General features: G+C 46.1%; 1 protein-coding gene across 1 annotated transcript in view; it reads left to right on the top strand.

Moving 5' to 3' along the window:
* abcc5 (ATP-binding cassette, sub-family C (CFTR/MRP), member 5) overlaps positions 1 to 11,913 on the top strand; it is a 23,532-nt gene extending 11,619 nt beyond the window's left edge. The window contains exons 12-30 of the mRNA XM_087176958.1: positions 408 to 615; positions 1,031 to 1,102; positions 1,187 to 1,311; positions 1,449 to 1,521; positions 3,147 to 3,350; positions 3,432 to 3,575; positions 5,927 to 6,020; positions 6,114 to 6,286; positions 6,390 to 6,536; positions 6,860 to 6,989; positions 7,071 to 7,353; positions 7,448 to 7,634; positions 7,719 to 7,808; positions 8,452 to 8,641; positions 8,751 to 8,910; positions 9,017 to 9,095; positions 9,197 to 9,310; positions 9,396 to 9,560; positions 10,397 to 11,913. Coding sequence (XP_087033084.1) covers positions 408 to 615; positions 1,031 to 1,102; positions 1,187 to 1,311; positions 1,449 to 1,521; positions 3,147 to 3,350; positions 3,432 to 3,575; positions 5,927 to 6,020; positions 6,114 to 6,286; positions 6,390 to 6,536; positions 6,860 to 6,989; positions 7,071 to 7,353; positions 7,448 to 7,634; positions 7,719 to 7,808; positions 8,452 to 8,641; positions 8,751 to 8,910; positions 9,017 to 9,095; positions 9,197 to 9,310; positions 9,396 to 9,560; positions 10,397 to 10,498 — 2,740 coding nt within the window. The 3' untranslated portion in view covers positions 10,499 to 11,913. The remainder of the gene's footprint in view (positions 1 to 407; positions 616 to 1,030; positions 1,103 to 1,186; positions 1,312 to 1,448; positions 1,522 to 3,146; positions 3,351 to 3,431; positions 3,576 to 5,926; positions 6,021 to 6,113; positions 6,287 to 6,389; positions 6,537 to 6,859; positions 6,990 to 7,070; positions 7,354 to 7,447; positions 7,635 to 7,718; positions 7,809 to 8,451; positions 8,642 to 8,750; positions 8,911 to 9,016; positions 9,096 to 9,196; positions 9,311 to 9,395; positions 9,561 to 10,396) is intronic.
* Positions 11,914 to 12,044: the final 131 nt, after the last annotated feature.

The following is a 12,044-nucleotide window of genomic DNA, read 5'->3' as shown; positions in this document are numbered from 1 at the left end:
TTAATTACCACATACTATTTACCTATGTAATTCATGCATTAATGCTGATGCCACGCCAGGCATCAGGTGGATCAGTGTGGTGTCAGCAGTAATGTGGCTGTTGTACATGGGTTGTTGTGGTGAAGCCTGGCCTGGTTCTAGACCTCTTGAACCAACGCCCACATCAACTATTTGTTCCACTATTCAGATAGAATGAACTAAAACAACATGTCAGCCTGATTATAAGGCTATGTGGTTTCTCTGGGGGTAAATTATTCCAAAAGCGTGTTAGTTGATGAACATGTACATGGTATGGAGTGTTTGGGAGCAGAACATATACCATGGACTGATCAATGAGAATGTTCTGCTGTTCTCTAAACAGTTCCTGCAGTGGAATAAACAGCTAAAATGTGTGTGGTGATCTCCAGGTGCAGAGACAGGGCTGCTGTTCACCAGGAGGAGGAGGAGGAGCAGGAGGAGGTAACTGGCTCCCTGCTGAGAGAAGGAGGAGATGTAACCTCAAGCCCAGAAGAGGAGGAGGAGGAGGAGGAGACCTGTCCTGCTGACCTGTCTGTCCCTCCTGTCTCCCCACGCCTTCAGAGCACCCTGCACTGCATCAACCTGAGCATCCAGCAGGTAGACGCACCATCCAGGGTCAGATACAGCATGTCTGTCTGTCTGTCTGTCTGTCTGTCTGTCTGCCTGTCTGTCTGTCTGTCTGCCTGTCTGTCTGTCTGCCTGTCTGCCTGTCTGTCTGTCTGTCTGTCTGTCTGTCTGCCTGTCTGTCTGTCTGTCTCTGTCTTTCTACCTGTCTGTCTGTCTTTCTCTCTGTCTGCCTGGCTCTCTACCTGTCTGTCTGTTTGTCTGTCTGTCTGTCTGTCTCCCTCTATCTCTCTACCTGTCTGTCTGTCTGTCTCCCTCTGTCTCGCTACCTGTCTGTCTGTCTCTGTCTCGCTGTCTGTCTGTCTGCCTCTCTGTCTGCCTGGCTCTCTACCTGTCTGTCTCTTTGTCTCTCTCACCTGTCTGTCTCTCTACCTGTCTGTCTGATCAGGGGAAGCTGGTTGGTGTCTGTGGCAGTGTGGGCAGTGGGAAAACCTCCCTGATCTCAGCCATCTTAGGACAGGTGACGTTACCTTCATTAACTTCATTTAACCACCACTCGCTCTAATGGAATGAGTGGTATTGATTATTGATTATGTATTAGCAGATGACTGTGTTGGAGGGCAGTGTGGCTGTCAGAGGAAGGCTGGCCTATGTGGCTCAGCAGGCCTGGATCCTGAACGCAACGCTGAGAGACAACATCCTGTTTGGACAGCAGTACCAGGAGGACAGGTGAGAGGGAGACACCTGGATGACAGGTGTGGACATTGGTTTAGTTTTTGGGCGTGGTCCAGCTTCTAGATCCAGTCTAACTAACTTACCTTTCTGTGTGTGTGTGTGTGTGTGTGTGTGTGTGTGTGTGTGTGCAGGTATCAGTCGGTGCTGAGCGCCTGCTGTCTCAGACCAGACCTCACCCTACTGCCAGACGCTGACCTCACAGAGGTGTCACTTCCTGTTTTTTTACCTTAGTGTAGGCAGTAGGTAGAGGCGTGGTCCTACACACCAACACAGGCACTGCTAAAGCATGTAGCTCTTGTCTTTGATAGGAGGATCGTTAGTAGAGGTGAGGTGCTGAACTCACTGAATCACTTTTCCACTGCAGGAATGTAGCGACCTCTGAACTGGGTCTTCCCTCAACATCTTTAAGAGTCTGTTGAGTCCTGGTTTGAGCTTCTTCTCACATTCCCACTGTATTTTACAATCCTGAACATTTCCCACGTGTCTTGTAAAAGGTGACAGCAGGATGGTGACAGCATCTAGCTTTTTGAACCAGTTCATATTTTTTTGTTTTCTCAGCTGCAGCATTGTGATCCTGTATTTTTCTATGATCTTGTTTTATCTTCTTTGCTGCTCGCTCTGTTTTGTCTTTACTGGTGGAGGACAGTGCCTGTGGACAGGAACAGGAGGGTGCTCCTTACCGTCCCTGGAGAAGCTTATGTCATGGTGCTACAGAGGCCAGTTGTTGAGTCTAGGATTCAGGAGATGACATCTCAATACCTCCCTGTGGAAGTGTTCTGGGCAAGTACAAGCGGGAGGAGACCCTGGATCTGACCCAGGACATAATGAGGGATTATATATCCCATCTGGTCTGGGAATCCATCAGGATCCCCCAGGAAGAAGTGGAGGATGAGACTGGGGTGACGGACATCTGGACTACCTTGCTTATCCTTCCACTGTATACCCCCACCAGCATATGTGGTGGTCCACCTTCAGGTTTTAACCCCTGACTCCAGATCCCAGTCTGGACACACTGCTTTGTGATTGTTGTAGTCGTCCTTGTCCTAAACCAATCAAAATTGACAACACTGAATCCGTTCTCTGAGAGAACCTAAACTGGATTTAATTCGTCCCCAAAGCGAGTGGAGACAAGTGGAGACAAAGCAGAACCAGAGATACACGATTACGTTGTGTTTCAATACATTTCTGCAGTGGAATGTGGCTCATGTTTCATAAACACTAACACCTGGTTCTGGTCCAGAGATCAGTCTGTCTCCACCTCCCACACATCTGTAAATCAGGGGAGGGGTATCAGGGATAGCAGCACCCAGCTGGTTCATTAACATTTTGATGAGTAACTATACCCTGTTCAGACCTGGTATTAACATGCGTCTTCAGTGATCCGATCACGTGGTCACCCTCAATGTGGCCATGACACATTTGCGTTCACAGAATTTGGACACATGCGACCCAGACCACCTCTGAATGTGGTCCGAGTGATCAGATCTCTGTGGGTCCTTATTGCATTCACATCTGAACTTAGAGCTGTCCACTTGTGATGGGATCCCCAAGACGGATGTCAATACCAGGTCTGAACAGGGCCTTGGAGATCTGAACCAGTTTGGGACTAAAACACTGAGGTCACCACCTGAAACTCATCAGTGTGAAGTAAAAGCAGAGTCAGTGTTTCATGAGTGGTTGTTTCCAAACCAGGAGAGGTTATCTGACTTCACCCTGGACAAACAGCATGTAGTTTATCAGGATCTAACATGGTGCTATGTGACATGAACATGTCAGCAGCTCAAACACATCACAGCTCTCTGAAGACCTCCATGTTTCCAACCTGTCAGATTGGGGAACGTGGTGCCAACCTGAGTGGCGGACAGCGCCAGCGAATCAGCTTAGCCCGTGCCCTTTACAGCGACCGGGACATTTACATCCTGGATGACCCACTCAGCGCCCTTGACGCCCATGTGGCCAACCACATCTTCCACAATGCGATCAGGAAGCACCTTCGTCACAACACTGTCATCTTCGTCACTCACCAGCTGCAGGTAAACCTCCTCCTGACAGGGACAGGAACCCTCTACTGCAAACAGTTACCATGGAAATAACCTGTGTGCATTTGTGTCCAGTACCTGGTGGACTGTGATGACATCATCCTGATGAGGGAGGGGAGTATAGTGGAGCAAGGTAACCATGACAACCTAATGAAACTGAATGGAGACTATGCTGCCATGTTCAACCACTTCCAGCTGGGAGACACTCCATACATCGAGGTACCTGTCCGTCTGTCCACCTGTCTATCTACTTGTCTACCTGTCTGTCTGTCTCTGTTTTTACCTGTCTGTCAACCTGTCTCTCTGTCTACTTGTCTACCTGTCTGTCAATTCAATTTTTCAGTTCAATTCAATTCAACAGGCTTTATTGGCATGACATTTTCAATGTGAGGCCAAAGCCCAATAATCAGTGGAATTAAATGGAAATGAATTGAATATTCAAAAAAAGAAAGAAAGAGAAAAAAGTCAATAACCATATTAATATAATCAAATACAATATAATTATTAATAGAATTTATTGAATAAATAGCTAATGAAATAAAGAAAAGGAAAAAAAACTAAATAAAATTATATACTTAATAATAATAACAATGCTAGTTCATTCATATAAATATTGAAGAAGATGGGGCCGAGGTTGCAGCCTTGCTTCACCCCTGTACCCTGTGGGAACAAGTCGGTGTATTTATCTCCAATTTTGACAGGCAATTTGTTATTTTCATAATTGAATTAAGTACATTAAAAGATTTCCCCCCTATACCACTTTCTATTAGTCTAAAAAGTAATCTCTCACAGATTTGTGTGAGCTCAGCCAGACTCACACACACACACACAACACATACACACACACACACACACACACACACACATACACACACACACACACACACACACACACACACACAAACACACACACACACACACACACACTCCCTAAGCTTTAACCTTACAAGTTTTGCTTTTACATTTCACCTGCTATTTGAGCTATTTCCAGTATTGATTCGATGTCTTTCAATTTAATACATTTCAGTTTGTTCAGATAATGAAGTTAAGATTTCAGGATTTTCAGCTTTTTCAGGTACTGACTGCAGCTTCTCCAACTCTTTAGCTATTACACCTTAGGTTGCAGCATTTTAACACTTATTTCTGCATTTTATACAATTCCACTGCTTTTTAAACAATTTTTGGCCATTCAGCTTTCAGCTATAAGTTCTGCTTAGCTAGTGCTTCAACTTCCTCAACATTGCTTTAGGTACTTTTGCTACAGTCTGTCCCAACCCTACATACAACAGACATGAATTTACACACATCTCAACAGTTCTCACTGTAAACATGTTTGAATACAGTTTTAGTCAAGAAATATTCAGCAGTTAATTTTAGTTTGTCTCTCAAACTGAGTCCACATAGACAGACAGACAGATAGATTGATAGACAGACAGGCACAGACAGGAAAAGACAGACAGACAGACAGACAGGTTGAAAGCTTTTTTATAAATTATTACTCATAAAGCAAGATCAAAATTCAGACTGGACAGTTGCTTCAGTAATTTTCTTCAGCTATCAGTTTGCAGTGTTTTTGAGCTTCCAGTAAGTTTTTCTTGTGCAGGACTGCTGTCTATTCAGCAATGTGCAGCATTAGCTCAGCAATTTCTTCCAATTTAATAGCCTACATTTCAGTTTGTTCAGATAATGAAGTGAAGATTTCAGGATTTTCAGGTTCTTCATGTACTGACTTCAGCTTTTCCAACTCTTCAACTGTTACACTTGAGCTCGCAGGATTTTTACTTTTTTTTTTCAGTTTCAACAATTCTGCTTTTTAAACCATTTTAGGCCATTGACCTCACAAGTTCTGCTTTTAATCTTCAGAAGTTGCTTCAGCTACTTCAGCATTGCTTCAGCAATCTCATTCAGCTCTCAGCATTCACACACATTTTCCTCAGGAAAGCATTTTATTGTTCTTTATAGCTCTTTCAAGATCTTTCAGTTTTCTGAAATCCCCTCTTGGACTTGATTTGTTGTAGTTTTCTATAGAGATCTTCAATATGATTTTTCCAAGTATCTCCATTTTGAATGAACTGTTCGTTGTGATGTTTCTTGGTAAATAAGTTCCATTTTTCCGAGAATTTATTTGACCCCAGAGACTCTTCTATTAGTTTAATTGGTTTTGTAGATATTGCTCTTGTTTTACTCTCAGTGTGTTTCAATATTGTTTTAGATTCTCACAGTAACCAAGGCGGAGCTCCTGACTGGCTGGATTGCTCTGTTTTTGGTTTGAGACTTAATGTCTTCCTAATGGTTTTGTGTCTGAATCAAACCAGTTCTCCTTGTTCATTTTCCTTGGTTGTTTTGTTTAACATTTTAAGTTTGATAATGAAGCCAAATGATCAAATATGTAGTTAATGTTTACTACACATATCTCTGCACTATCTCCTGTTGTGCCCTTAGTTCATTTTCTATCTGTGTTGAGACCCAGATAGAATATCCATGGCTGCCTATGTGTTCTTTCTTCTTTCTCTGTGTTCAACTCTGTCCCTCTCTCTTTCTCTCTCTCTCTACCTGTCTGTCTGCCTCAGGCTCCCAGCAGGAAATCTGGTGGCTCTCAGAGGAAACCAGCAGACAGTAAACCAGGATCAGTGAAGAAGAATCCACCGGTTGTCAAGGACAATGGTAAGACAGAACACTGCTACACCTCTGTTCTGTTCTATTCTGTTCTGTTCTATTCTACTGTATTTTACTGTGCTTGATCATGTGACATTAAAGGGGAGGAGCAGCAGTGTGGGGGCGTGGCCTGGTCTGTGTATCGGCTCTACATGGTTGCGTGCGGTGGCTCCGCCTCCTGCCTGCTGATCCTGGTCCTGTTCGTCTTTAATGTGGGGAGTTCCGCCTTCTGTCAGTGGTGGCTCAGCTACTGGATCAACCAGGGCAGTGAGTGTGTCTCCCCCCCGATCACTGCCTCCCCCATCTCTTTACTTCCTCCCCCACTCAACCATTAACTCCTTCTCCTCCTGACTCCTCTTCATTTCTTGTTTTTTCCAGAACACCATGGTACCACAGGGAAACAACTCCATGGTGAGCATCAGCATGAAGGACAATCCCATGATGCAACACTACGCTGCTGTTTATGCCTCCTCTATGGGAGTCATGCTGCTCTTCAAACTGATCAGAGGCATCGCCTTCGTCAAGGTCAGTCCACCACAGTCCAAATCCTCCAGAGACCTGTCAAAGTTTCTGCACATGTCCGAGGAATCTAATGGGAAAGATGGCATTAGATTTAGATTTACTGGCGACGCTCAGCTTCAGCAGGTACTCAGAGCTGAGCCGAGACAGACTCAGTCCATACATCATCACCTCTGTCTTTGGGCCTGAACCAGGTTTTCAAGTGCTCCTTGTTCCTGCTGAGCTATCTGCCATTAAACACTCACTATCAGAAGTTCAATATCAGTTGACACTGTTCCTCACATCACATCAGTGGTGTTTCTGGTCTGTCTCTGGTGGGCTCTCTGCAGGGAACTCTGCAAGCCTCCTCCAAGCTGCACGACCAGCTCTTCCACAAGATCCTCCGCTGCCCCATGAAGTTCTTCGACACGATGCCCACAGGACGGATCCTCAGCCACTTCTCCAAGGACATGGATGAAGGTGAAGGACAGGATGAGATGTGGGATGAGTCACAGAGCCTTTAGAAACTTTAGTGATAACCTCTTGTGTTTTCCCCTCCAGTCGACACCCGCCTGCCCTTCCAGGCTGAGATGTTCATCCAGAACGTGATCCTGGTCTTCTTCTGTCTGGGCGTCATCAGCTGTGTTTTCCCATGGTTTCTGGTGGCTGTGGGTCCTCTGGTCTTTCTCTTTGCAGCCCTTCACAGTGTCTCCAGGGTCTTCATCCGGGAGCTGAAGCGTCTGGACAATGTGACGATGTCCCCCTTTATGTCCCACATCACCTCCAGCATCCAGGGCCTGGCCACGCTGCAGGCCTATGGCATGGATAGGGACTTCCTCCACAGGTCAGTGGTGGAACCACAAAATGTGCAGAGCAGGCACCAGGGTATTATCCATGACCCGAAACCACACCCAGGCTGCATGTGTTGTTGTTTTCAGATACCAGCTTCTGCTAGACCAGAACCAGGCTCCATTCTACCTGTTCAGCTGTGCAATGCGGTGGCTGGCAGTGCGCCTGGACGTCATCAGTGTGGCTCTGATCAGCATCACCGCCCTGATGATGGTCCTGATGCACGGACAGATCCCTCCCGCCTACGCCGGCCTTGCCATCTCCTACGCTGTGCAGGTAACTTACGCCAACACACCTTCTGTTACCTGCTGGAAACACACTATCAACACTGTGACGTGAGCGTGTCTGTCCTTCCTCCAGTTAACAGGCTTGTTCCAGTTCACGGTTCGTTTGGCATCTGAGACTGAAGCTCGCTTTACTTCAGTGGAGAGAATCCACCATTACATCCAGGTACAGGAACAGGTTCTTCCTGCTGGTTACATTGATCTCCCTGAGAGAATTAAAGACAGCCCCCCTCCCTGTGGAGAAACCATAACGTCTAAACATTGTCCAAGAATCAGGTTTTGGAATCTGGATCAGTTCAGATCATTGAGGAGAAGTTTGAACCTGTTTCCAGCAGCTGAACATGTGCACACCAGCTGTTTGAGTTTCTGTCTAAACTGGATCAGCTGTACTTTAAATTCAATGCTTCTGTTGAATATTGATGCCAAACATGCTGACTGTGTGCATGTTGAGATTATACTCTAAATGTTTACATGCTACATGCTAACATGCTGATATTCAGTAGTTTATAATATGTTTCCTAGAAGATTTAGTTTTACTCAGCTGTAAGTTGACTTCAGCTGACCTGGTCTGAGACCAGTCAGAATCTGGTGTTGGGTTTTTACCCTCTAAACTTAAGGTGAAAATTATCATATGAGGCGTCACAGTGACTCTGTGGTCTAAGGCACGAACCATGTAACCAGAGCACCCTGGACCTTGGGCCGGGACATGTCCTGCTGTTTCTCCTCTGTGATCTGATCCCTGAACAACAGCTGGACTGACGCCACCTCAGTCCCAGCCTGGGTAAAACACTACACTGTCTGTATATCAGTCCCTGTCCCAGGAGGCCCCTGCCCAGGTCAAAGGTCGTGCCCCTCCGGCTGGCTGGCCCCACCAGGGGGAGCTAGTGTTCAGGGAAGTGGAGATGAGGTACCAGGAGAACCTCCCTCTGGTCCTGAACAGGATCTCCTGCACCATCAGGCCCAAAGAGAAGGTCGGCATCGTGGGCAGGACCGGATCAGGTAGGACGAGGTTCTGGGTCTCCACAGGTCAAAGGTTTAATTAAAAATGACTCTAAGCCCTGTGGACATGTCCCCCTGTCTCTGTGTCTCCCTGCCTGTCTGTGTGCAGGGAAGTCATCTCTTGGCGTGGTCTTGTTCAGGCTGGTGGAGTGCTGTGGGGGATCCATTCTGATCGACGGCATCGACATCAGTGACATTGGACTGGCCAACCTCCGCAGCAAACTGTCCATCATCCCCCAGGACCCAGTGCTGTTCAGTGGGACGGTCAGGTAGAAACACCCACCCGAGGAGCTCCTAAGAGGGGGGAGGGTGTATGACAACGATTTGTCTGTTTCCTGAATTTTCAGCACATACACGCCAGTCTGTGTGTTCCAGGTCTAATCTGGACCCCTTTAACCAGTACAGTGAGGAGCAGATCTGGGACGCTCTGGAGAGGAGTCACATGAAGGAGTGTGTGAGTACAGACTGTGCCCTGCCTGTCTGACTGTCTCTCTGTCTGTCTGACCATCTGTCTGTCTGTCTGCCTGTCTGACTGATTGTCTGCCTGTCTCTCAGGTGTCCCAGCTGTCCCTGAAGCTGGAGGCGGAGGTGGTGGAGAACGGAGAAAACTTCTCTGTTGGAGAGAGACAGCTGCTGTGTGTCGCCAGAGCTCTGCTGAGGCAGTGCAAGGTGAGACAGAGACAGGTTAACTCAGAGACAGACAGGTAAAGTCAGAGAGAGGTTCTGTGGTGTGATTGGCTGGTTCTGGTTGCAGGTCCTGATCTTGGACGAGGCCACAGCAGCCATGGATGCTGAGACAGACGCTCTGATCCAAGAGACCATCAGGAGCTCGTTTCAGGACTGCACCACCCTGACCATTGCTCACCGCCTCCACACCGTCCTCGCCTCCAACCGCATCATGGTGCTCAACCAAGGACAGGTACTGCACTGACCAATAGGGGCTCAGGACCTGTTGATGTTATTTAAAAGAGTGAGAACCAGTTCTGATGTGGGACATGGTTCTGGTCTAGTCTTTGGATTATATTTAGTGTAGATGTTAGTGAGTCTGTGACTCTGAGGAGATGAGTGAAGGATGCTCCTCCTCAGGCCCAAAGGTCCGCTGGGACCTGACTCCACTGAGTCCATGCACTCCAGTCTCACCTACATTCAACTGTTTGGATCCATTCCACAATCTGTACACAGCTCATCAGTTACAACAGTCAGTGATAGGTGATATACAATAACATGTCATCTGCATATAACATCACATAATGTTTTTATACTGTTAAAATTCTCTCCTGTTGCCTCAGCACTGATCAGGATAAATATTTGAGTTGACTGTGTCTGGCACAGTGTGAGACAGTGTGAGACAGTCTGGGACAGTGTGAGACAGTGTGGACAGTATGAGACAGCCTGGGACAATGTGAGACAGTCTGAATCCATGTGAGACAGTGAGAGACAGTCTGGGACAGTCTGAGACAGTCTGAAACCGTGTGAGACAGTCTGGGACAATGGGAGACCGCCTGAGACAGTGTGGGACAGTGTGGGACAATGTGACAGTCTGAGACAGTCTGGGACAGGGCGGTCCCAGTTAACCTGTCCAGGCTTCTTCAGGTGCACATTAGGGTCAGTCGTTATGATGTTGATGATGTCAGAGGTTTTAATCTCTGATCTGTAGAAAGTGAAATAAATAAAGATAGTTGTTAGCATGACAACAGAGAAATGTGAGTGTAGAAGGAGAGGTAAATAAAGTTTCCTTCCATGTGATTGGACCAGGTAGTGGAGTATGACGAGCCCTCCAAGCTGCTGGCCAATGAGAACTCTCGGCTGTGCTCGATGCTGGCTGCTGTGGAAAACAAGATCTCTGTCCGAGGATGAAGAAGGACTGAAGTGGGGTCAGAGGTTACAGCAGGTCAAAGGTCAGTCAGTGATATTAGACCAGCTGTATCCCAGTGATCCCATTAAAACCAGTATAAACCATGAGAAGGTGCTATTCCTGTACAGTACATGCTCTGCTGTAGATTATAGATGTGAATCAGCCTCACTGACTTGTCTCTGCGTAACGGTGTTTCATCAGCTGATGTGAACCAAATCTGTAGTTCTTATTATTATTTATAAAGATTTGTTTTGTTGTCATAAACATTCTGAGTTAACATGGTGACCTGGTGCTGTGAGATTGGATGTCTGGAGAGGGTCTAGAGGTTAAAGGACCATGACACGATTCTCGCCTTGTAAAAAGTGTTTCATTTTTCTCCTTTTAACATCATGCTGTTCAGAATGAAACGTGGTGCAGCTTCAGCTTCAGCTGGACTCTTTATTCATGAAGTAATAATCTGAACTCTCTCCTATAATGATGGTTATATATTATTAATCTGCATCATATACTATCACATCACATATGATCTAGAGGAACCTGAATGCAACATAACTGAAGGAAAAGGTGCCAGTGAAGGTGTTTCTGAATAGACAGTTGATCTGGACTCCAGAATATTCTTTCCAGGTGATGTGTCTGCACATGTAAACATCAGATCCCGGTCTTCAGAGACCTGGACGTGCTGGGTGTAGTGCTGTAGAAACACCTGATCTCTGCCTCTGTGAACGATTGTGACGAGCTCCAGTTAACGTCCACACACGGACAGGACGGTTAGAGCCTGACAGAGGAAACACAGAGGAGGCTTGATCTGGTCACTGCGATCAAAACCTGGATTCGTCTGACCTGACCTGAGGACCTGAACCAGCACAGAATTGTTGTCTGTGGAGGAGATGAACCGCAGTGAACAGACGGTTTTCATGCTCCATTCAGTCACAGTAAAGATCTTTAAAGTGGAGTGAAGCTTAGGTGTGTTACCTGTGTGTAATGTGATGATCTGTGTCAGTCTGTTGTTATCTCTCTGTAAAGACCTGATGATGTCATGATGCTCTGATCTTCATGTGACTCATCTCAAAGCAGATGGACAGGACGTCTCCTGTCTGATGTCCAGTTTGTCCTCATGTCTCAGCAGCTCCACAGCAGAGGAAGAAGACAGAACTACCAAAATAAAAGTCTGGTTGCGAAAAATAAACAGAGTCTGAACTCTTAAAGAGCTACAGGAAGTGAGAGATTTTTCAAGTCAGCTCATTTTTTATCAAACAGCCTTGTAGCGAATGCATGTGTGTGTGTGTGTGTGTGTGTGTGTGTGTGCTGTGTTTTCTTACAGCCTTATAGCATGATTTGATAACTGCCTTGTCTGAAGAGGGGGGGTCTGCTCTGAGATATTGTAATAAATAAAACAATTTTAAGATGAAAGCTTTGTGGTGTTTCCTGGTTCTGTTCATTAAAGTCTATGTTCTTTGGCTTTAAATCTTCTCACATGTATTTTTATTCAATGAGAGTTTTATAGTCGTTTTCTTCCTGCTGATCATTTTCAGTTTTTACATCAGTTCT

Source organism: Seriola lalandi, unplaced genomic scaffold (assembly GCF_002814215.2).
Source record: "Seriola lalandi dorsalis isolate HSWRI2012SDOR001 ecotype SW California unplaced genomic scaffold, Sedor1 jcf7180002054575, whole genome shotgun sequence".
In the NCBI taxonomy this organism is placed as follows: Eukaryota; Metazoa; Chordata; class Actinopteri; order Carangiformes; family Carangidae; genus Seriola; species Seriola lalandi.
This window is presented reverse-complemented; position numbering and strand designations above follow the sequence as displayed.